Below are 27,176 nucleotides of genomic sequence, written 5' to 3'. Positions count from 1 at the left end.
CTTTCAAGATGTTTTCTTATCGGCAGTTGTCTATCCGGAATGCGATGGAAATGATGCTAGTACAATGAATTATTTACGGATCCCGCGACCGCAAATATTGCTATGGAGTATTCTGGATTCGACTACTATAAAGAAATGCTGCCACCCACTGAGCTTTAATGGGTCGACGAAAGTCGCACTCGCGCCGTTATGGTAGAGCGATCTTAATTTCATGATGAAGCTATAATTGGCGCTGTTACTTTAACTTTATATTAGTAATGGTCAAATCTATCGAATTCTTAATTTTTCAGTGTAAACTTCGCGAATACATGTACTCTATTTCAAATATTGAGAATAAAGGGATGGCCTCGCACTCACCGCTACGTTGCATACATTTTTGAAAACCGATGAAAAAGCACGCGAAGTGATTGAATAATACGAACTGAGGCTTCCTAAATGTGGTCTATTGCCCGCGATTTGTATTGCAGCTGAAGAAATAAGCACTGTTTTGAAGTATGCGAAGGTAGAATGAAGATAACGCATGCAGGCTTGCTTCAATTTCCGAGCCCCTAGAATGATGCAACGTGCGCATCACCTCCGGGGAACGAACTCCGGATCAACGAAACGGCAAAATTTCGGTCCCTTGAGTTTCGTTTAAGAGAGGTTTTACTGTAGTGGTAATTAGGGGGTTGTTTACACATGGTTGAGAGGACAAGATTTAAAAGAGATGATCTATCATTGTAACCATTTTCATTGCATTACTCAAGTTGAGTTGATAAGATAGGTTGTAAGGAGTTTTATATTCCTCATTGGTTCCTTTAGTCTGTGGTACATCCAGGAAGGGTTTGGGGAAAAAACCAGAGCTCAGAGAAATTTTTGAGTTAAATCCATTTAACTTCATTGGATTGATATTACTAATAGAATAGTGTTAGGATTAATAAAATATCCATCAGAAAGCCGTAAAACTCACCAGTTTGAATCATTTATCGAAAAATTCCTGAATTTATTAATCTTTCGCCTACTGCTTATATTTGTGCTAGTGGGTATTCAATACGTCCAAACACCCCGGTATTGAAAAGTACACCCCGGTCAATGAAAAGTACATGAGATTAGCCTATTTTGCTTTTTTTCATAGTATTCTTGCCTATGGTGTTCAACTCTGGGGACATGCAAATGAAACCAAAGAAATTCTAAAACTGCAAAAAAAAGCAGTGAGGATTCTGAGTGGTGCTGGGCCCCGTGACCACTGCAGGCCAATTTTTAAAAACTTTCATATCCTCACCATCTACAGCCTCTTTGTGTTTCGCAGCATTATGCACATTAAAGATAACTTAGATACCTATCCCATACGATCCACCATCCACTCTCATGACACTAGGGCTAAAAATAGCCTAAATATTAATTACTGTAGGCTGTTTAAGACCAACAACCAGTCTGACAATTTGGGAGTAAAATTAGTTAATAAATTACCCAGCAAAGCCAGATCAGTGAGCATCACTAGACTGAAAAATGTGCTGGAAAAGTGGCTGTGCAATTATCCACTGTACTCAATTCATGAATATTTTGAGCTGGACTTTTCTTCTCTTTTATTTTAAATGTAATCTTTGTAATGTATGTGTTTCTAATGTTTTGATCCAATGTACATGTTTTGTATGTTTCGTTGTATCGAATGTTTTTATAAATGTGTTGTATACAACATCCGCGAGGGCAAATCCTCGCCATGGATGAATAAAGATAAAGATTATACATGTACTTGGACCTAAAACCCTGCCAACCTGAAACACAAATTAAGAGAAATTATTCCTGCTGATTTTTTTTATTTAAATCAGATTTCTATGATTTCAGTGCTTTCCCATAGTTTAAACTACTGAATTTTACATGCTCTGCTCAAATATCATGATAATAATATTTTTTCACTTTCCCATAAGTAAATATGTATTTAAAAGCCAATAAAAAAGCTAATATTTTAATTTTTGCTCAATAACTTGATTTTTTCCACTTTTCCCATACAATAATTTTGCAAAATAAATATAATTTTTGCAAGATTGGTAAATACTGTTATTTTTTATGGCAAAGATATATCTTGTGCGCACAACCGTAAAATTTTAGCCCTAAATATGGACAGTTAGTGGAGTAATGATTTTTTTTCTGAAGAAAATCAGTTTTTTTTTATATTACCACTATTTTGAGCACTATCTATAAATTGACCAACAAAAATCATAAGGATTGTTGAAATACCGTTCCAAAATCATGATACAATTAGTTAGAAGTTGTAAAAGTCAAGTTTCATACAAATAGGTTTTTTTTAGTACACTAACGAGTTACCCCACTTTTCATAAATATGTACCTATATTTTTTACATGCATTTATATTTTATAATACATTCATAAAAATAGAAATCGACCATTTGTGATTGTGAAGCGTAGGTCATATATACTGAGGTAATTTTTGGTTAAATGATTTCACGATGTTAGCGTTTGAATTAACTTTGTACTCATTTTTATTCTCTTATTATCAAGCACCAACTTACATTATCTCTAAAGAGACACATCACAGAATTAGTGAAAACACAAGATCTCTAATGACAAGTGATTTTTAAAAACAAAATCATGTTAATAAATAACGCAGGGATAAGTAACTTAGTACCTCTCCATCCCTAGAATTACATAAAATATTATTTACAAACACTCACTCTCTTATTTATTACTTCTTAATAGACAACTTTTAAATCCATAAAAATACTCAACAATATATTTATCTCACATACACAGGTATATATTCACAATTTATACTATCGTGCTAAAAAAGAACAAGTGCAACCTTCTCATTCACAAAATTATCAGACCAGCTAAGTAACATCTCAGTCCATCACTAATCGTGGGAAGTTAACTGCATCTTCAATCCATTTCGCCACTTTTAAAAGGTTACCATCATCATAAATACGTCCTATTAATTGCAAACTTAGAGGTAGTCCTTCAGATGACAATTTAATTGGAATAGAAATTGCTGGACAGCCTGAAATAGAGCAATACAAAAATTAAAAATACTATTCATATTCATGCATAATGTCTAATAAATACTGAGGTAATTTTTGGCTACTATTGCCTTGAATTATGAGGAGACCATATTTTTGTGGCAATGCAATGAGACAAAGCTAAAAATGACCAATGACTGCTCTATTATTCAGAGAGCTCATAAAAATACATTATGTACATATGACTGAACAAAATTCAGCTGCAGATCGACAACTCGATACCTAATTCATAGTATAATTGCTTACATTAATTAATTCATCACAAATAGTACCTAATTAATGGTTAGTGAATAAGTGCACTGGTGTCAGTCAGTCAGACCCATGCAAATAAAGGAATGAGCTTAAGTGAAATAAAAGTACTGAAGTTGTGCCATTGTTAAGATGCTACGAATCAGAAATCTAGCCAAAGATTTATAAAAATAGAAATCCAAGATTTGTGATTGTGAAGTGTAGGATGAATTCCACATGCCACAGACACTTAAATACCTAGAGCTGACACACAAATATGTAGCAAAAAATAAATCTTTAATTAAATATAATTTTTATCCTTCATTATAAAAATAAGCATTCAAATTCTGGCATCAAGAAACAAAATTGACTTTAAAAGGCACAATTTAAAAAGGGTGATTTATAAAATTGATTCTATTTTCTTGCATGAGCATACACATTGTTGCTGTTTTGTCACAGAGAATGATGAAGTTAGTTCAATTGAGTAAGTTATTAAGAAGTGCCAAGGAAAGTAGGGGAAAAAAGAATTCTTGCAAAACCCCTCGATCGACAACTCGATCACCTAACACCCCAAGGCATGCTGGCCTAATGACGACTGAAGGACAAGTTATATTGATAAGATTTATAAATATGAGAACCTAAACTGATATTTTGTTCATTATTCATCAGCATCATTAATTATTCATAATCATCAGAGTATATATTACATACAGTATAAATTACAAACAGCATAGAGAGTATACATTTCATCACATCAGCTATATATTTTGCTTGCACAAACTATGGAACTTAACTATATCTATCAATAGAGGGTCATAGGATGAGCTGTAGATACCTCTGAGCTAGTGGGCCTTTCAGCAGATGTATCACATGTAAGTCGTCACAAAGGAAAAAATTTGGGGGGAGGGCTGAATTCCCCAAAGCTACTGTCGGCATCAAAATGATGTGCTTCTGTACTTTGTAAATTTATATCTGGACTTCAGTGCATGCCATGACCATGAATAATACGTCATTTTAAAGGAAATTTTATTCTCAATCCTATTTATTTTATTCTCAATCTTAACATTGATTTCAAATAATAAAATGGCTTTTTCTTACTTTTAGAACGCATATTTTGTTGTAAAATAATGAAAATGTTTAAACATTATCTTGTCCTAAGGTTTACCCGCAAAGAAAAAATAAAATTAATAGAAACACTTGTTGATTTATTTGCAATTTTTCAATGATCCGAAAATGCATGATTTTTACGTATTATAGATTACATATTATAGGTTTATATACGGGTATTAAAAAAAATATGCCGGAGCGAACGAATGCTGCGTGCAAAACTTTGCTTCTTACCAGGAAGCAAAGTCTTGCGTGCAAAACTTTGCTTCCTGGTAACCAGTACTGGCACGGCCCTGTTTGGCAGGTGGAACGAAACCCTTAGAACGGGCTCGCGGGATACACTCCTGGGGCAGGGACTGTAAGCGTTAGCTTTTCTCCTCTACCACCAGAAGGGGAAGGACGGGAAGGAGCAAGGAAAGGAGGCGCCGCCGCGATGAGAGCCCGACGACGCCTCCAGGGGAAGGACGGGAAGGAAGGGAGAGGACGAGGAATCCTGCACCGTCACAAGGCGGGCAGGTCCTACCATCAGCGAAACCAAGCTTACGCAATTAATATGCTACCAATTTTAGTAGATTTTCCTATGAGGAAGAAAAATCTATCGATCAAATCGGTAGATGGCCCTGTTTGGCAGCATGACATTAACCCTTTTAGTGCCAGGGGGCCGATCCATCGGCCCGGGTAGTACATGCGAAGAGTGCCAAGGGCCGATCTATCGGCCGGGCTTATTTTGCACTGATGCCGTTTATTTTTCGAGCTTCGTGTAGATTTTGTCTCTATTTTTTAGTATCTATTATGTTTTAACATACCCGTAAGTATTGAGAGTCAACGAAAAAAAAATTAGGTTCAGAAAATGCATATTAGGCTTTATATAATTTTTTTAGCGTAAACCTACAAATTCAGCAATAAAAGACCTGGCATTCTTCAACAAACCAGGAAAAATGGGCTGGCACTAAAAGGGTTAATAGAAGTTATTGACGTTCATAAATATCAATATTTTTTCAGACTATGGGTCATGGAAAATTTTTCATTATTTTACAACAAAATATGCGTTCTAAAAGTAAGAAAAAGCCATTTTATTATTTGAAATCAATGTTAAGATTGAGAATAAAATAAATAGGATTGAGAATAAAATTTCCAACTTATTTTTTCCAACAAATTTTTGCAACTTATTGTGGAAGATGACGGTTGTAAACGTAGTAGTTTTCCCTAGGTTGAATCACAAAGTTCATGAAGTAGACAAAACAGCTAATTTTATGGTATGCGGAGTCCTGTATTGCACTCGGGTGTCTACATTTTTGAATTTTTCATAAAGCAAAAAATAAATCAGAATTGAGAATAAAATTTCCCTTAAAATGACGTATTATTCATTGTTACGGCATGCACTGAGGTCCAGATATAAATTTGCAAAGTACAGTGGCACATCATTTTGACGCCGACAGTAAGTGGCTGGCAGTAGTATACCAATACTAGTACATAATGACTACTACTACTACAACAACTACTAATGGTGCTACTTAAGAATTACAAAGATAAAATGGATTGACCATGTAAGTAATGAGGAAGTGCTAAGAAGAGTGGGAGGAAAGAGTTATGGAGTGGCATGAATGCAATATAAAAGCATGCTTACCAGCCATGTTGACAGGTTGTGTACAATAATCCTGGGTGGCACACTGTTCTCGGTTGTCCTTAGTGGAAAATTCTGAGAAGCGAGGAGAAACCCCTAATGTCACCGGTGTGAGAAGAAAATTCATACCAGAGTCCCAAACATTCTCAAAGTCCTTGGTAATTAAATGCCTAATTTTCAATGCTTTCTCAAAATACTTCTGGTAGTTCCTGAAAAAATAAGACACCATCAATAGCAATCTCAAGAAATAGTGATATGTACAGAAGAATAAAATGTGATGCATGGTGAAAGTTAGCCAATAGGACCAGAAAGAAATTACATCATAATAAGTGGTCATTGTAGACATCATAAAACTGACACACTTATGTAATGATATAAATATGACTTTATTACGTTGCATAACAATCCAAGGCCCCATAAAATTACTTCCATCATGACGATCTCTTAAGACAAGCTCATGACTCACTTATCAAACGTATTGACATTGAGGATTAGAGGAGCATTTGTCTACTCAAACCTCACAGAGTCAAGGCTTTTAAAACCCTAATAACTATTGAACACATGCGATATAATATCTCAAGAATGTGATGAAAAAAATTGATGTGGATGGTGATATTTAGTGGAATCCTTTACCAGGTGACATAATGATAGAATAATGTTTACATAGTCTACAGATTTTTATTTCCACCTTGAAAGTGACATTGTTTGTCAATGCCTTGGTCGTTAAAAAAATATCTGTGGACCAGATGATCGTTTTTCTGTAAATATGTTAACTAATTAATATATGTACTTCACAGAGTGAACCTAAGTGCAAAAAATTCCAAAGAGGAAATCATGCCTTTATCAAGAAATTCCTGTCAACAGGCAAAATGTAGGTAATTGTAATTTTAACTACTTATTGAATGCATAAATTAATGGTTTGTTAAAAACTTCATCCTAAAAATGAGTGTGATCTTATTCAATCCTTTCATTATATTTTCCAAAGAAAAATAGTGTTTTAAATGTCAATTTTTATGCCAAAAAACATCGTTTTCATCTTTAGAAAATGTTGCATTAACCTCAATTTTAATAGCATAAAGCATCCTTCCCACATCCATCCCATGTCTTCCCACAACCATAGAAAATGGTTAATAGGGAAGTGCACTAATTTTTTTTTATTGCTGAATTTGAAAGTTTAGCCTAAAAAAGAAACATTAGTATAGTCACTTTTATTTTCTGCATCTGGGGTATGCACTTTAAAACGTTTTGAAAGTCGGAAAATTTCATTTTGCGCTGAAACACAGTGCCTCCATCTTGATTGAGATGTGACGTCACAAGGCAGTAGTCACCAGTGGAGTATCGCTGAATTCCGTCGCCTTCTTTAGCGCGGCGAGAGTTTCCGGGAATCGGTGGAGTTTGCTTCCTAAAAATGTCGTCTTGTACCGAAAACATGAATTCAAAATAGAATTATAAATGATTTTTTGTTCCAAATTTCATCTCGACGTCGAAACAAAAGCCTGGAGAAGATATTCATTCCCGTGCCTTAAGCACAAGCTATACGGAATAAATGGTTCAAGGCTGCTCCTGACTTTTACCTATCGATGATATTCTGTTTTGAAGATCATTTGGAGGTATTGTAAGATCAAATTGATATTTATATTATAATAATTTACTTAATAGGTACCTCAGTCACATCAGAAAGTGTGTTGAGTCAAAATATAGCATCTTCCGCGTAGACCTACGTAATTTATAAACTGAAAGTAGTTTGGTTAAAGAATTATGGCGCGACTGTTTTTTTACACGACCGGGCAAAATGCGTACTTTGCCCATGATATGTGCATATATGATAACAAACGATTTTTGTTAAAGTTAATCTTTATTTGTTGAAATTAGTACATTTATAGGTGATACAGATATAAAGGTACACGGCAGGTCGCGCGGCGTACTTTGTACTCCACTGGTGACGGGTTCATCTTGCTGATCCAAAAAATTAGCTACAATACCTCGAACTTTGAAAACTCGCAATATAGGCAGTCAAAGTACATTGTAAGAATACACGAGACCATTATAGCCCAGAATGTACGTACAATGTCGAAATCCTTGGTTTTCAAAGATTGACGTATTTTATACGCCAGCGCGCCCGGTCCAGGGTTATCAACTTTTATTTCATCCTATTTGTTAGTTGAAATTATATTTCAGAATGGTTCTTTTAGCACTGCTACTGAGGTAAACTGGTAGGTACTGAGGTATGTACTGAGTAAGAAAACTCCCTTTGGAGTAATGTGAATTACAAGTGTTCGAGATATATGGCATTTTATATTCGCTTTGTGTTCTTATTAATTATGCCTGTACGCATATTGTTGCATGCCGCGAGCCTTTAATGGTATGTGCTCTTGCAAGAGTGGTTTTCATTTTTAATGTGGAAGTTGGTCAGTATAAGCAAAGAAAAAATTAACATTTTAGCGCACACCAACCCATATAGTCATCGTATCTCTGCGTTTGTAATGACACTGCTAAAATACCTAAACGCCATAATGATGATAAAAAAATTGTCTCATGTCAATGATTGCTGCAATAATAATTAATGATAAACTTGATGCCGTATAATCACAATGAAGACAACAAAAATTAATGCCGTGACGCAGTCTTGAACCACGGTCCTTCGGGTGAGATCTCTCCTTACAAACGTGCACGCTACCACTACCCCAACCGACCCATTGAGAAACATTGGACATTTTGTATTTATATATATAATTTGTAAAAAGTAACGCATGAAAATTAATTAATTACAGCCTAACTAACGCCCTAATTGAAAAAGATGCAGCAAGGTACGCGGTCTCCCCTTGTTAGCCTTAACGTCTCGCATTTCTATGGAGCGTTGAACCTGTCCTCCTTATTCAAAAATTCAGTAACCATAAATACATCAAAGTTTGGTATACCATTTATAAATCGTTGGAATTTTCCTTCTCCCAACCAAGATTATCTTTTCTTGAACCCATCCTGGACAGCGAACCATTGCAACAACCAGCCAGCTCGGAAATAAGGCTAACATCCCATGATTCTAGTTGCGAAGGGCGAACGTTCCGGCCGGCGTGAATACATACGCAACGAATAAGTCTTGCAGTAAACGTCTGAAATAGGTTTATTAGTTTGACTCGGTTCTTACAAAAAACGTTTTGGCATGATAAACGGCATTGTGTCAAAATATACCCAGCGAAAAATAAATGCCATCATGCATTTATTAAAGATTCAATGTGCTATTCGTACTACTCTTTCCAAACTTGAAGTTGACACGTAAATGAATATTAATATATTACGCAATGATGAAGTCGTTTACTCAAAAGAGAAGCAGCCACATATATATTCTGAAGATATTTTATGACAGCAAAAAACGGATACCCTCAAATTCTGTAATTTTTCTATGCAATAATAGTGGTAGAACTAAACGGTGTAGAAGCTGCCTTCTGCTACTGCCTTGTGACGTCACGGCCAATATTCAACATGGACACCCGTTTTCGCGGCCTTTGAATTTTTCCATATTTCAGACGGTCATCTCGAATAAAGTATTCACTATTAGGATTTAAACTGTGGTTTTACGACATTATGTTATTCTGAACTCCAATTTAAAGAATGTGTTTGGTGCATTTGAAACAATAGTGCACTTCCCTATTATGACCATTTGTACTGCACTTTAGTTATAACAGATGATTTTGGGGACTTTTTTCGCCAAAAATGAATCATTTTTTCAAAAGTGATTAAATTTTGCAGTTTTCGGGACTTCATGACATTGAAAAAAAGGAATTTTTTACCAGTTTTCCTTTGGATTTCTAGGAATTTAAAATAACGGATTAATGGAGAAAAAACCCAAAAATGAAGGCAAATCACTGAAAAATGGAGACTGAATGATCCAATATTACAACTATGTAACATCTGAAAATATTCATGATGTGTGCTTTCTCACATACTAAAAATGCGTAGCCTCAACACAACAACTAATGCTTGCAGCAGCAAAAAAAGCCCTCAGTGAAGTTGAGACAGCTGAATTGAAAGCCATCAGAATTCCACAGGAGGCAATGTCTAGTGCTGAGTACCCCTTCGTGACACTCAAAGCATTTAATGGATACAAACAGTGATGTAGATGCTCTTTATTATCATGATGCTTTCACCATTTCTTTTAAGATGTTCATCTTGACTTTCAAGTGCGACACCCATTTTGTAGTGTTTACTACAACAGTTCGTAAGTTGAAATGTCCGTAAATCATGTTAACATAATGATTAATCATTACAAAAAGAGGCTGAAGTAGCGCCAGAGTATTTTAAAATATTTATCAATAGCTCCTTCAAGAGTTAGACATATTTGAAACTTATATTGAAATCATTTTGAAATAATGAAAAAAAATTACTTTTAACAGAGAGAGCTTTCAAAGTAATTTCAAAATGATTTTCAAAGTAATTTCAAGAAGACGTTCAAATTGAAATCATTTTGAAATAATGAAAAAAAAATTACTTTTAACAGAGAGAGCTTTCAAAGTAATTTTAAAATGATTTCAAAATGTTCCTACAATGTATGTTAAAATATTTTTTCATAAGATTTTGCTGCTTGGGTACCTTTTCAGAAGGAAATAATTTCCAGCTAAAATGCGGCCACGGACAACTTCATTGAAGCCCATCCTACGTGAAGAGGCAATCATCTCCTCAGTAGAAATGTTCTCTGCACTCCTTATGCCAAATTCGATTCCATCATAGCATGCCATATTGCTAGCAACCTCACATTGATTAAGTACTGAATAACATGCCACAGAATACTTGGTATGAGGAAGCGACACCTGAAAATAATGAAAAAATATGAGAGATATTGAGGACTCATGCAAAATATGAAGCTTAAACTACGGGTAAAGTTTATAAACTTGTCAGCACACATAGGAACTATAGATCATAGGACATAGGAACTATAGATCACCACAGTGTGAATGTGAGATCAACTCATGGGAAAAGAACGGTACCAATTTACCTGGAATAATTATGAAATGCTCACAGGAAAGAGTGTTCTTATTTCATGTAGATGGTAAGTAATACCTCACCCAGCACAAAAAATTCCCCTTAATCGATAAACATTATGTGTATTTTTCTGAGCTGGACTAACACTTGGACTGAGACTCGATTAGCAACTGGATCTGAATGGATTTTAAAATTAAGCATGGACACAAAGAACTTACACATTTTCAGAGTTCATTAATATACCAAAGAAAAGAAACTCATATGTTTTAAGCCTAAACTAGATGATGACACTTCATACATGTCCTGGGATTAGTCAAGTCATTCTTTTCATTGAAAGACAAAATGATAGCCTCGGCCATTCCTTTTCATTACTAACAGCCACTGGTTAATAATTACAGATATCATTACAGGACCTGAATTGCAAAGATTTTAATCCCTCCCTTGACTGGGTACCTACAAAAAAAATTCCATTTTGCTTACAAGTAATGATCGGTGGCAGCAATTTCTCATTAATGCTTAGGAACCAGATAACACAACTGCCATCAAAACTGCAGCCCAGCAAGGTCTATCATGAGAGATCTGTCTTGATATGTCAGCCCAGCAAAGACTACAACTGGGCTCTAAACGGATGCCTTTCCAAAACAAGGCATTTCATCCTCAAAAAGACGTTCAAGTACACCTAATAGAGGGAAGACATAAGGGAAAGAGGAAACAAATATGCACGTATTTCTGCAAGCTAAGGATTATGTTCTATAAACAACCCTAAAAAATGGCTAGAACTCAATTCAGAGATGAACTTGGGTTATGAGAGGCAATCATACCTGTCATGACAATACAAGATTACTTGTAAAATTAATTAAGCAATTTTGGGCCATTGGGTTTGACCCACATTTTTGGTGCTTACCAAGTCTAATAATGCTCAAAGCACTGCAGAAACAAGTGACTTTTTACACAGTCATGTGCAGGCTAATTGCAGCTAAGTCAAATATTTTTTCGTGGCGAACTTCATCCTTTGGTGTATTTATCTAATAATGCTTACTGTATATACTAACTGATGAAATAAATAATAAAGGGCGTAAACTTATGGTACAACTGCACTCTCTATTCCGGTCAGATCAATCATGACATGATAGCACAGGCACACCCTCGCTATCGCTTCACGGATCTAATTCATCCCAAGGAGCACTGGGCTCTGCTCCTCACCCCTTTTACATATGCCCCCTGTTATGTAGAAACAAAGATCTAAAAACAAATAGGTACTGAGTAGATTGGACATGTAGTATGGGTCAAGAAAGTTTCCCTTCAAATTGAGCAGCAACACATTCGCAATGATTGAAAATTTAGCTTCTGCTACCATGGCTTTTTATTCTTAGGTTGCAATGATGGAACTTGACTGAGTAATTTCCAAATTTTTTAATGTTAGGCTTAAGCAATCTACAGGGTTGGCTAACATACCTAATCTCATACAGAATGAAGCATTTTGTCGATAATCATAATAACCTTGTCAGCTAACTCGTTCAACGATTCATAATTCAACGATTATGATGGGTTTTCAATAAGTTTGTTTACATTACATGTTAATATAGTAACATGTGCACATGTTTACTTTTCACTAAAAGGATAAGGTACTTAGGGTGCTTTTATTAATTTTTAAAAATTTATACCTCAATAACTTGCTTTTCCTCAAGCAGTGGATGCTAGTTTTCTCATTTAAGAGAATAGGACGAAATGGGTGCTTGAATTTCGACCTTCATGGACATGGCCTTTGAATTATATGCAGCCAAAGAAGAAATCAATAAGCATAAGTGATACTGCTCCCTTCGCTGGAAAACTACATATGTATTTTGAATCATAGTAAACCGGAAAATTCAAATTTTGAATTTTGATTGTTATGCACACAGAGTTATGAAATGGAAAAAATAGTTTTTGATGTTGAGCAAAGATGATAACACAACACATGGAGAATGCCAATCTTGATGCTCAGCACTCTTAACTCCACGTTACACGGTACATTGACTTGTTTGAGTTAATGCCTGTTTGCATAACTGATTTTTGTGAACCTAAACGGAATGAATGCATGAACCAAATTAGAACAGGTTCTATTTTATGACTGTGCATTCCCACAAGTTGGTTGGTTACACGGTGCATTTTCATGTTCATTCACATGTTCATACATTTAGACATTAACACATTAAAGTCATCAAAATTGGCCATAAAAATTAGAAAGAAAAATATAGATGGAGGTTTTCGCACCATAACTTCCGTTCAAATACTGCTTTTTATAAACAGCGCACACGGTTCGAAAGAAGGAAGCTTGCTGAAGGCCATACACACAATGGGAAGACTCAGCAGTGGATATTAGTCATGTAAAGAGGCAGAGAAAGGGCTCCTGGCCCTCGGCTTAGACGGGACCATGTCAATTGACGTGCTCCACACTGAATGTGTTAACTCATACGGATTAATTCATCATGTAACCAGGCCTTCAGAGCAGCAGAGAGCTTTCTCACCTCTTCCACTTCAGCACCGCCCCGCGAAAGAGCATCTGCAACTTCCTTCCACGTGTCTACAACATCAGGTGACATTCCTGGGCAATGGTATTCTTTTGGAATTCCAATTCTAACTCCTGATAGACCACTAGAGGGCTCTTTGCCAACCTCCTGCAGAATACCTTCCAATGGCACATCAACACTAGTGGGATCCTTGTGATCATGTCCAGCAAGAACGCCTATGAGCAAAACAAAATTTGCATGAAAAGCAGGTCACATACCACTGACAATGATAACTATAAATCCCTTCTGTGAAGCAATGGGGAGCATGATAGCCTAATGGGTAGGGCACTGGGCAGCTCCCAGGTCTCCCAGGTCCCAAGGCTCCCAGGTCCCAAGCCCTGCACCGCCAAACAAAATCCTTAAAAAGCAAGGTGGCCCAGAGAAAGGAGAAATACTGAATGCAGAAAACCCTGACTGTGGAAAATTCACATGCTTGTGGGTGGGGCTCGCCCTAAGGTGTGAAAATACACACCTTAGGGCGAGCTCTACCCACACCTCTCTAAACTTACCTCCAGGTTAAAACACTGAGAGAGTGAATGAAAAGCAATGTGTCCTGACTAACTGATTCATTTACTTGTCAAATTACAGCCCACAACACTGAAGGTGCATGAAATTAATAGGATACAGTTTTTATTGGGTCACAGATATGCAAACCAAGAAATAAATTTGGCCAGAAGATATCTTGGAGTTTTTTTTAGATCCAATGCATATAAACTTTTAACCCCAAAAGAAAAACATTGACTTTGTTGCATATCCACTATCTTTTGCACTTATGAGCAGAGAGCAATTGAAAAATGTGTACTTCATATGTTTGAAATACATTAAAGTAGAAAAACAACATTACCAGTCAATAGATTTATTTAAAATATTCAATAGCCAATAGTTGATCATCTCTAACTGAAAATTACAGTGAATTGAAAGCATCCATTTACTAACTACTTTCTCTAATAACCTCAGAGGAAATATAAAATGGCATATGATGGCTGGTCAGTAATGCAAAAGAGGCCTACATTGAATCCCTAATTCCCAAATTAATGTGGGAAATGGAAACAGCAAAGTACCACATAAATGCATATAAGAGAAACATCTTTTTTCCCAGAAATTGCAGCCGAAAATGGGGTGCATCTCTTACACGAATTTCTTATCTTCCCCTTTCCCAATTGCAAGTCCATGAGCCAAGTGGCCTTGGTTTTCAGCGTGAGTCAGCCATCTGGAACTGTAGGTCAAAAACAAGCAGCAGGCAGGGGAGTTTATTCCTTAGTGACGTATTTTTATTATGCTGTTTGCATTTCTTACTCGTAAGTGTCGTGCCGTCACATCGCACAGTGGACTAGACTCGAAAAAAGATGGCCAAAACCTCAAAAACGATTTTTTTAAGTTAGGAAGTTGAAACTTTGCATACATACTATCAAATAAATTATGCATAACTTGCCTGATTATTTCTATCCTGTACCTTCACATGAACAACATATTTGAGGTCAAAATGGAACAAATTTAGCGAAAAACGACCACCCTCGATTTTTTCTGAAAATAGCTAACTTTATCCTCATGCAGCGGTTTCATGAATAGTTTTATCAACAAAACTGTTTTGCTATCTTCATTAACATTCTTTTTCTTCCATTTGGAGGGTTTTCAAAGATTTTGTTTCATCATTAACCATAGATATATAACAAAATGGCGGAGCCTGTTTTTGCCAATTTTTTACATGAACTTAGAGAAAAACTAGATACTTCCGCCAAGTGACTCATAACACGTCATTTTATGAAGCTTCTACATTGTGTAATCTAAAGTAACTCTGCATCAACTTCCAACCCCAAATAAAACATTGTTTTTTTGAGTGTGCAGTCGAATCCCATTCTGGCCAGAGGTGGCGAAGAGTACGGCTACGCGGCAAGTGTGTGGATGCGATGTGACCACATTCACTATTAAAACTAGATAATAGATACATATAAAAGGGATATAAAATAATCACCAGAAAGTAAAATTAATAATATTGCAATGAATTACTCTTATTATGCAATCACTCGGCACTGAAAGAGGTACACTGAAAGGCTTCTTTCTTTGAGTGCATTCCATACACTACTCCGGAGAAGGGACTTACATTGTGTGGTTAACGTAGGGAAATGGACTATTTCATTAACAAACAAACTCTCTTTCTAGGCTAGAGCCGACCATGATCCATGGCCTCCACTTCCCAGCCTCCTATACAGGATAAAATTTTGCGCTACTATGTATTTAAAGGCCTGCCAACAAGGGCCATTTTATAGCATTGTTTAAGTGCAGAGACCTTCGACCTTGTTTTTGGTATGGTCTCCTGCTAGCTTTAGAAGTTTTGGAAGGCACATTACTTACATGGGATAGTATATGTTTTCGTAGATATACAATTAATTTTTAATTTATGCCTCACCCTCAATTTAAAGTTTTGACTTAAATCTCATAAGTATATATCACAGTCATTATCCTTAATAAACTGCACAAATAAGCAAAGACTACAAGTGAATACCTACTTATCCCCGATGCCTTACGCACATATCGTGTAAATTTAGCTGAAAAATGCAGCGTAAATTTTTAGTAATGAAAGTGGACATTTTGATAACTGTCGAAAGTCAAGGCATACGTCTGCAATACAGCATGATAGGATTGAAAAAATGCTGCAAAAATTTTTCTCTTTAGTTACGATGCTCAAAATAGGGGTGCATCTCTTACATGCATGCATACCGTACTTTGGTACTAATAGATAAATGGCTTTATGGAATAGAAAATTTTATTAGAATTAAATTTGCAATTGACATTGAAACATATGCTTTCTTCATATCCAGGCAATCATACCCATCAGATCTATTACATGATCTAGGTTTCAGATGGATCTAGAAAACACAAATATAACCCAGGTTTGGTACACACAGTAAAGAGCACAATAAAAGGCACAAAAGACTTGCACAACTAAATTTTTGGCAGCACTACCACCTTCCTTGGGGTTAGGAAAAAGAGGTCAGAGTTATCTAGTAAATAAAATTCTCATTTAACAGTTTTTGCTGCCAAACTCCTCTGAAACAGCTTCACTGATTCTTATGAAATTTTGTGTTTAATATGCACATTCAAATGCTTTTAACCCAACTGCTGAAACATTCTCAAGGCAACTGTTAGATATGGATAAGTAGCTGTATATGAAAATACTGGATGCATAAAATTGTCGACCAATTTCTGCTAAATCCTTAATTTGCAAAATCCTCTGATTGACCTGATATGTACTCTCTGATATACATACACAATACTTAAATTATGAATGGCTGGCAGAAAGAGCAATATTAGCAGCAAAAAATGTGGCCGTCAACGATTTGAATTTCAAGATAGGACAGTTGCTCCCAGGGGACTTATTGTTAGTGCCATACATATCTACCAATACAGTTTGCGATACCAAACGAAGCTGCAAATTGTCCAACAGTTTTTTTGAACTTATTTGATTTGCCAGGTATGCCACCGCACCATTTACAGCCGAAGGTTGGATCTCCAGTTATTTTGCTTTGTAATTTGAACCCACTACGGCTATGCAATGACACGAGATTTAAAAATTATCATTAATTACAATTAAAACATTGATGGAAAACCTTGTCATAGTCAGCATTATGCATAACAAGTTCCAAGGAGAGGTATTACTGACATGAGCCCCAATTATTTCGACAGATGAGCCAATTGAATTCAAACGGGTTCAATTTCCAATTAGATTGGCATTCTCAATGAAAATCAATAAGTCTCTAGGCCAAACCATGACTGTTTGTGGCTTAGATTTAGGCACACCATGTTTTTCACATGGACAATTATAAGTGGCATATTCCCACGAGGTCAAACAATCCAGTTTGTTTGTGTAGGCTAAAGATGGACTCTCTAAAAATATCGTACATTCCATTGCACAAGGAGACTGATGATGACTCTTTTTTATGGTCATAATTTGTGTTAGAGATGTACTTTAAAATTTATTGATGAAGATAATAAAAATAAAATGAATTTTAAACAATGATGTTTGGTGTTTCGTTATTTTTATACGTTGTATTTGTTCGCGGCACGTCATTCCTCTTTCAGTCATATCCACATCCCCAGACACTTACAATAGAACTACACTAGAAATGATTTATATGAAAAAAAAAATGTTTTCTGGTTATATATATCATGAGCCACAATAATGTAACAAACAATTACCAAGGCAAGAAGCAGCATCATCCACTGAGCGAGCTAGTATTCCCGGGACATCCATTGAGTGAACTAGAGGAATCAACCCATACCTCGAGACAAGACCATAGCTGGGTTTCAATCCAATGACACCACAATATGCTGCTGGATTTCGAGTGGACCCACCAGTGTCTGACCCAAGAGCTCTGCCTCGCAAAAATAAAAAAAAAGCATAAATTAGGAGCAAAATTTAGTAATATCTTGGATCTCAGGTTTTCTTGGCAAATTGATTGTAAGAAGAGTTCTCAAGTTTCCCTCAAAGTCACGGGGATATTGGTCACGATGATTTTAAGGCATAATCCACCATCGTCTTCAGCGTGATGAAGCAGTTTGAAAATTCTCCGATCATATAGAGAAGAGCCATGGACAAGTGGGCTTTGATTGGTTGACAGGCTTATTTCCTTTCTCCTACAAGTTTTTATACACCTGGTTTCCATATGGTGCTCATGATTAAACTTTAAGGCACTGGCAATAATACCTAAAATTATCTCATTTTCTGAAAATTTCAGACATGAGACCCTGGTTTCAGTCCACAGCTTTTTACAGTAAACCCATTACCGCCTGAGTATAGAAATACTTGAAAATATATAATTTTTTCTCTTCATTTTACCTAATCACATGCTAAATAAGGTAAACTGGAAACATGGGCCTTCAAAAAAATTTGCTAATGGTAAAAAATTAATGTTGCGTTTCAATGCAACTTTGGCTGAATCCGGTATCTATAGGCACTTATGCAACCCACATTACCATATATTGCCATCTCTCAGATATAATCCTATGCCTTTTTACAGTGGTGGATACAGAAAACACTCAAGGGGGGGGCGCAAAAGATGTATTGAGTTGCCTTTACTTTTATCGCGATAAAAAATAATCAAGTCACAGGCGGAGTAAAATAAAATTTTAATTCAAGAAATTATACACATATATAAGACAATGCCATGTTATGATATAAAAAAGTCACAATTGTGGTTCTGCAATGTTTGCCAATACAGCCGGACCCACAAGGGAGGGGCGCGCGCCCCCCGCACCCCCCATCTGTATCCGCCACTGCCTTTTTATGCCACATATTTGACAGATATCGTCATATATTATTATTAAAATTCTTAGGTTTTGTGTTTCCAATGAGATGTTGTATTATTTAACCTAAATCCACTATAAAAAAGACATGCTTCACTGTTTGAAAGAAATAAGTCAATGCGAATATTTTCTCAGAAGAGCATGAATTTCACATTTTTTCATTGACATTAATTTTATCATTGCAGATTGAATTACAACAATTGATGACAATTTATGAAAGTATTTTGGGTGCAATGTAACACAACATTTTGTACATTTGTTTTTGGTTTGGCTTTTACACTGTCGTTTCGGCAACTACTTCTGGTCTCACTTTTTTGAACTCTATGGCCAAATTCTTCCTTTCATGCTTCACGAATCCGCGATTAATCACATAGCCTACCTTTTTCTATGTTTATGGACGTGAATCGCATAGGGGTACGTCATCTACAGGCTCATTCACTTTACTTTTTAGATGGGTCCCTGCTAGATAAGATTTGAAGTCTACCAGTGACATTTACTTCCGTTGCATAATCTGTACAATTTCTAGACGGTAGTACAATCGCTGTCCAGTAAGTTGATAAACTAGGACTTTTTTCCCTGGAATTCTAGTGCGGTAATTTGCATTTGCATTTTCTAGTAGATCCACACCTCCCATGTATTTACTATACTCCCCAATAACTCGAGACTGTGGAATAGTATTTCATTTTTTTTTTATATTTTTATTTTTATAAGAAGTGCAGAACTTGTATTGTTGTCTACAGTGAAAACTGAGTTATCATTCCATCAAACAATACTAAAACCTACAGCTTTATCAAATCCTTGTTTTCATGTTCCTCTCCATTTTACGCCGATGGTTTTACTATATTCTAACAGGAACTCCTCTGTTTTATTTTCACAGATGGCTCCAGTGACTAAAAATCCTTTTTCTTTCAAAACAATAAATAGTCTGTATGATGAAAAGAAGTTATCGAAAAGCATACGATGATTAGTTGGTTCAGGGATAACCTAGAGAAATTCCAGAATAACATTTGCTTCCAAGCCTTACTTCCGATGGAAGTCATTTCCCATCGCCTGGTTGAACCCTAAAGCCGTCTGGATAACATAACCACCAAAGTTTAAAGTACTCATTAGTTGAAAAAATGATGCGCAAATATTCCGAATTGTAATAATTGTTAATCCAAGTCGTCAAATAGAGGTCATAATTTACAAATCTGTCATTTTTGTCCAGACAGGAATTGTCTGAAAAGAGTAGATCATTTTATTTATCTAAATATGTTTGGGCTCATTGATTTCCAAACCAAATCCACTCCTTATTGTCTTCTTTTGACAAATATCTTGTAGTGGAAGTTGGTGATATCGCTGATTTGTGAAGTAAGGAAGGACTAATTCGGAATGAATGTACAAATTTTTGTGTTCCATTGCACCCGAAACGCTTTCACGTATTTCATAAATAGTCATTATTTGTTGGAATTCAATCTGTAGTATATATAAATATGTCATAAACTATACTCAATATTCAATCTATACTATATATAAAATGTCAAATAAAAACTGGAAAATATGTTATCTTCTGTAAAAATATTTGCTCTGACCCATTTCTTTCAAACCTTAACACATTCCGTGCTGACCGTTTTTTGGAGAAAAGGACCTGTGGCTGACTTTTTGGCAAAACTTTGTATTTATTATTATTATTTTAACGATATGATCTTATAATTTGTGATGCTGGGTACATGTTTTCACACTTTTTTTTCCAAAAGTAACCCTTCATTTGTCAAAAATTTGAAATTAACATTTTCTACTTATCCTGTTGAACTTGTGAAACCTTCCCGCAAGACACATACATGTTTCCGATATTTCTTTGCTCTTTGTCAGCACTGCAGCGAAACCCCATTCACACTTCATCACTTTCTGAAAAAAACTAATAAAAATAGTAATGCAGCTAATATTAATTTTTTAAATCTGGAAATAATACATTTAAATAAGATTTTAAATGTTTTATTGTACTAAGGTAAATAAATATTGCTAATATTACCAATATTTCCTGAAAAAGTGTTGTTCCCTATGATGGAAAATGCGACTGAACGATATGATATCCTCTGGAAAAGATTTTATAATGATATACATACATTGATATAAATGAAAAGGAAAATTTGAATGAACGAAGAACTATTGCAATGAAACAAATTGTTTTACAAATCAGAAATTGACTAGCGTACGAAGAATAATTTTGCTAATTACGATGCATCAAATAATATCATTTTTAAAAAGAAACATTTAAATAGAAAATGTAAAAGGTATGCATTAAAAAATAATTTTTTCCCGCTGGGTAAATAATTTTCTGCAGAACAAATTCTTGTGATACTTCTGGAAACAGTCAAGACACAATCGAGGCTCAGCCAGGCAGGTGGGGCTATAATATGATGTGTCCTGGCGGACTTCTTCTTGAAGTACTGCCTACATCTCTTCTGTTTTCGTCTTTTCTGTCTTTCGTGTTTTTCATATACCTAATCGGGGAAATGTCCTGATAAGCCCTTGGTTTTGGATGAGGCGGGCTAGGATGATGGTCTCTTCAAAGGAGTTGAAGGTTGAGGAAGCACAGATATTGCCATAAGAGATTCTATAATTTTAATTCGAAAGTCGATGAGAGGAATTTACCAAAAATTTTAATTGAATAAAATATAACAGTTCAACAACAGTAAGTTCAGTAGGTGGATTCCCAATATTTAGTACCATTTGATGGATTTCCTTTCAATTGGGAAAGTAAGGCCATTTGATCCCAACGGTCGATGCCACAATTGTAATTGCTGTATTCAACCACTGCCTGAGGCTTTCTTGGCGTGCACCCTCGTCTTTTCGTGGATTTAATCATTTTTTGCACTGACATCAGCACTGATCATCTGCACTTCCCTCTTATCCTTCCACCTTAGGATACAGATTTCATCCTCAAGAAAGCCTCCACCACCTCACCTTTCTTTAATTCCTGGCAGAGCACCACAAGAGGAATACCTTTCTTGCTGCTCCTCATTGTCCCTGTACGTTAGTTTTCCCAATTGGATGGAATCTGGAACTGGCTACACTGTTATAAAAGTTATCCATATAGAAAGGATTGGCCGCAGTCAAAATGATCCTCCGTCATTTATACATATACTATCTTCTTCGAATGCCCTTTTCCAGACACTTCTGAGTTTGAAGATGCTTGGTATTCGAGGACTTGCAGCGCCAAACCTTTTGCTTCCGTCAACATATTTATTGCGTACCTGTAGCACTTTCCCCTCATATATTCACTACATCCCAGCCTAACTATCCATGGAAGTATAGACTCTTCCAAACTTAGGTCATGTGAGGGGGTTACTACTTTGTCCATTGTTTCCTTGAATGCATCTATAACAGGGCTAATTTTGAATAATCAGTCGGTCAGAGGAGTGTTAGAGTCAGAGAACGTACATAGGTTCTCGTTGATTTTAAGGGCTTGGAGAATTGACATGAATTGATCACGCGACTTCTCTCTCCTGAAGCAATGCAAGTCATATAAAGGATGAGGTTTTCAATAATCGGAGATACAGGAAATTTTGATAATTCTTGTATGAAAAATAAGGCCAAAAAGTGAGGAAATTCTTCTATGGTTAAATACTTCCATCTAGTAATTTTCCTCCAGGACACGCATTGCCCATTTTATATCCTCGGATGTATCCTGCATATCCTCGGGCAGGATCAGTTTCTCCAAGTTCGGCAGCATGAGACTGGGTTAGGGGAAGTTGATCTCTTAGGCATTTTTTTGTTGGAGAGGATGCCAAATAAAATGCTTGTAAGGATTTCGAATATCATGGAAAAAATCAAGTTATGAGTCTCTAATACAAATGTTAGTGAACGCAAGGATGGGGAAGTCTAGCTATTATGCATGAAACGTAAGTAAAACATAAATTGCAATGTCGAACCAGGACTTCACTGAAGTTATTGTAAACTTATGCAAATATGGTTATTATCTCAAGCGTAGCAGCAAGTAAAAATTGCGATAAAAACAAATTTTGCCATGATGAAATCATAGCAATTGAAATTCACATGGAAAATTTAAAGGCATAAGAAAGGAAGCATTTATTATTTATCGTAAGGATTGAATTACACATACCTGGAGTATACCCGACATTAGGCAACCAGCCAAGCAATTTACCACGATAGCGATACTTGACACTAAAAATAACAATTAGGGAAAAATATTTCCATTCCTTCTCGCAAAACAAATCAAATAAACACATGTTAATCATTGCGTGAGGAGTCATAAAGAAAGATAAAATTCCTTATAATAAAATATTTTACCTATCCTTGTCAACTGCAAAATGATCTTTTTTTATTTCACTTTGAATATTTTTAAAAGTTTTTTTTATGGTATAAGAACAACTGTGAGAATATATTACTGTTTATAGCATTATAAATGAAAGTAATTTTGTTAAAACTCACCCCCAAAGACGTCCTTGCAGAGCAAAACCGGGTAAAATAGAAAAACACAGAAAAAATTGAAAAAAAAAAATTTTTCTGAGCTTTCTGCACAACAAACAGATGAAGTGGTGACTCCATACCCTAACACCGGTGGCTGGCGCTCAGGGCGGAATATAACGCAAAAGGGAATCATGACGTAACCCTTACGTCATCAGCCACTTGGTAGTGACTGCCATGACGTAGACGTTACGTCATGAGCACGGAACGTGTTAATGCATCTCTATTTTAGGATTTAGGTTAAATAATGCAGCATCTCATTGGAAACATAATACCTAAGAATTTAGTAATCAAATGACAATATCTGTCAAATGCGTGGCATAAAAAGGCGTAGGATTATATCTGACAGTAAAAACGGCATATTCCTTCAAGATGGAAATATATGGTAATGCGGGTTGCATAACTGCCTATAGATACCTGATTCCGCCAAAGTTGCGAAAACGCAACATTATGTTCCCGATCCGATTTTCACTTAATGTTACTTCCTGACGAAATATAAGCTGTAACATCTATCAATTGAAACTCTGACGTTCATATGAATGCATAAAAAACTTAATAAAGGGGATAGTTACTCTTAGGAAAAGTAATTTATCTTGCGTAACAGGTGACTTGAAAATTGATACATTTTGAGTATTTTTTTAAAAATCGAAATGCTTATGAAATGTCATTATAATCTCACTAAAAATCAGTTTAAACTTATTTTTATAGAAAAAAGCGAATTCTATATGAATAAATTTCAATTGAAACAATTTTTTTGCATTTCTCAATAATGTTGTGTTTTTGCAACTTTGGCTGTAAATGGGTTAAGGCAAAGTCAGAGGAAATTTACTTCTCGGCTGGCTCTCTCCAAAGGGTAAACATGGCGGGCAGTCACACAAGAGAGAGAATATACTAATTTAATTTAATTTCTAAAGGCATAAAGAGAATATACAATGTAATATTTACCCCCAAGCTAAAAAGAATATCAGACAAGGTATTTACAAAATAATACCCCAAATTACTACAAATTATATATTTTAATGTCTCTTATGTAATTTATTTGTTATGAAAGTATTTACAAAGGTACAGTTTTATCATGACTCTAATATTCTAAATTATTTAAAAAGCATCCACCAAGGTATTTTCAAATTGGTGGTTTCCATGTGGAGCTTAATGGCCTAGGAAATCAGGATGGAACCCAGAAGACTCAAGAGAGACATGAGCTTCCATATGAGCACTCATGGAAATCAATGAAAACATTTGGAGGAGAGGGGAAATGAACTTTTTGGAAAATGGATCAATCAGAGCTCACCTGACCATGGCTTCTCTCTATATAACCAGGGAATTCTCTAGCTGCTCGATCACCTAGAAGACCTTGGCACACTACATGACAGAAACATTAGTGTCAATCAACCATGGACCGAGTAGGTAGTGTGTGACCTCTTCCTACTGCACTAACATCTTCTTCATCACATACAATATAGTCATTAACAAAAAAGACAATGCTACAATACCTTTCCCATTGAAATTTTTAATAGCCACATAAAAATTAAAGAATGTTTTAAAATAAATTACTAATTATTAATAAAATAAGAGTATAAAAATCGCATACAATGAGGAATGTAAAAATTAATAGGTACATATGTATTTACTCGCAAGCTAAAAAGAATATCCCATAAAGCCTCTCGAAAATGATACCACCAGTCCCTACAAAATTATTTAAATGCCTCTGATACAACTAATTTGCGGGGAGAGTAAATACATAGAGATTATTGCTCAAATACACTAAACTATCTAGAATAATGCATAGTTTTTCAATGAGGAAAGCAAAAATACATAACGAGGTGTTTAGTGTACAATAGGTATGACGGAATACGGATATATCATATATATATCCGTATATATGGATACATATATACATATATATACGGATATATCGATATATATATGATATATCCGTATATATATGCATATATATGGATATATCATATATATATCGATATATATGCATAATTGATTCATAGGTTTTTCAGGAAAGATGAAAGTGAAGAAGCTGAGGGATATAATGAACAAAAAAGTTAGAGATATATAAAAAAAGATTCACCATTTTGAGAGAGAGCACTCTCAAAGCTCCATTGTGCAAAATGCTCACATTAATCTGGCAGAGAACAGAACATGCCAAATAAAGTTTACATGGCTCCAAGAAAGTCGTGGAAGAACTACTTCTCACTTCTTATCACACATAGCAAGGTCTACCTCCAAAAACCTAGCCATTTGAAAAGAATGATAGACATGCACTGCTAGGGTTATTCATCTTCTCAACCCTTTGTGAAGAATAATGAAAAAAATCAATCATTAAAACAACGAGATAAAAATATTTATAGACCTCATTCATAATTAAAAAATTGGCCAACACCTGAAAGTACCTATCTATTTTGTCTATGACAGAAATGACTAGGGAAAGAAATCCTTTTAAGAGATAAATTCAAAGGCTGAATCATAAAATTTCTAATATTTTTGTGGACAAATTGCAATTCAGTAATTTTCTGCATTATTCCCAGCCAGTATTTTTACAGAGGGAGATAACTATTTTAGCTAAACATCTTACGCAAAACAAACTCCACTTGCAACAGCCACAGCACTTCCTCCAGAGCTGCCTCCTGCAATTAGCCAATCACCCTCAGAAAAGGCCTTAGAACCACGTGAAACATCATTCGGAGAGAGAGTAACAGTTTCACCCCCGGGTCCTTTTTGCTCCAATTTGTACTCAAGATGTGACTGCCAAATATTTTTGGTTGGGCCGTGTATTGAATCCACAGTGCCAGACCTGAAGCAAAATAAGTATATCACCTGTCGTAACAATCATAACACTCAATAGGACCATTAATAATAACAAAATATATCCAGAAAACTAACCCCATAGCAAATTCATCCATATTGGTTTTTCCAATAAGGATGGCTCCCGCATTTTTCAGCTTTTCCACAACAGTTGCATTGTATGTTGGAGTGAAATTCTTTAACATCTGTGAGGCGCATGTAGTTGGAATATTTCTTGTGCAGAAATTGTCCTTAACCGCCACCGATATCCCATCAAGAATACTTGCATCTTTCCCTACAAGGAAAGATGCGTCACAAAACAAGTATTACCCTAGGTGTAAGTGAATATTTAATAAATTTACTGTGTGATCAACAAAACTCTTAGTAAAACCGTGAAATACACTATCACCTTTAAGAATCCTTTCCCTACTCTTTAAAGATTGCTCCCTAAAACTGTCCTCAGTGAGGCAAACAAAGGCGTTCAGGTTCTGTATTTTCTTCGCCCTCTCCAAACAAGCTTCACATAGTTCAACAACATCGAGTTGTTTCTGACGCAGCTTTTCCGCGACCTAGAACAGTAAAGCATCTCAAAACTTACCTGATTCGTGTTGGCGCAACCCCCAAAGATAACATAAAGAATACAATCGAACCCTGTCACGGGGAATCGAGCATGAAACGCTATATTGGCACAAAAATACACAAGGGTATACGCGCTGAACACATACCCAAACATTCAACTAATTCGCAAATATTTTGAATCAGTTGCATGAAAATTTTTAAGGAATTGGCAGAATATCCAACTTCTCTAAATTTACCAACCAAAATTAGCTGAGTAAAGAGGGAAAATATTATTCGAAGGGGTCCGGAACTGTGGAGTTTACAGGAATTTTCTATTCAGTAGGTGACATTCTTTCTATTTCTTAAGCAGTGCACAAACGAATAATTGACTTAAGTATAATTACCTGCTTTATTGTTAATGACAGCATATTCTTCTTTGTCTATTTCAACAACTTTCTCGCCTTCAAATTATATAGCATCCCGGCAAACAAAATTGGTCAAATCCTGTTTCGAATTTTTCATATTTTCGATTTGTACCTGTTTTAACTGT

General features: G+C 35.6%; 1 protein-coding gene across 1 annotated transcript; it reads right to left on the bottom strand.

Moving 5' to 3' along the window:
• Window positions 1-2,449: 2,449 nt before the first annotated feature.
• On the bottom strand, window positions 2,450-27,159 carry LOC124160996 (glutamyl-tRNA(Gln) amidotransferase subunit A, mitochondrial). The gene is made up of 9 exons (XM_046537132.1): window positions 27,031-27,159; window positions 26,478-26,637; window positions 26,168-26,363; window positions 25,860-26,078; window positions 17,696-17,871; window positions 13,457-13,674; window positions 10,560-10,777; window positions 5,976-6,181; window positions 2,450-2,994 (listed from the first exon to the last, which is right to left on the bottom strand). The coding sequence occupies exons 1-9, from the start codon at window positions 27,052-27,054 to the stop codon at window positions 2,840-2,842; spliced, it is 1,572 nt and encodes a 523-aa protein (XP_046393088.1). The 5' UTR covers window positions 27,055-27,159; the 3' UTR covers window positions 2,450-2,839.
• Between the last annotated feature and the right edge of the window lie 17 nt (window positions 27,160-27,176).

This window comes from Ischnura elegans, chromosome 6 (genome assembly GCF_921293095.1).
Source record: "Ischnura elegans chromosome 6, ioIscEleg1.1, whole genome shotgun sequence".
Taxonomy (NCBI): Eukaryota; Metazoa; Arthropoda; class Insecta; order Odonata; family Coenagrionidae; genus Ischnura; species Ischnura elegans.
This window is presented reverse-complemented; position numbering and strand designations above follow the sequence as displayed.

Coding starts and splice junctions, on each gene's coding strand:
- LOC124160996 (XM_046537132.1), bottom strand. CDS start 27,054: ATGCTGTCATTAACAATAAAGCAG. Junction 26,079..26,167: donor ATGGATGAATTTGCTATGGG/GTTAGTTTTCTG, acceptor ATTTTGCTTCAG/GTCTGGCACTGTGGATTCAA. Junction 17,872..25,859: donor GCAAGTGGAGTTTGTTTTGC/GTAAGATGTTTA, acceptor TTTGCGAGGCAG/AGCTCTTGGGTCAGACACTG.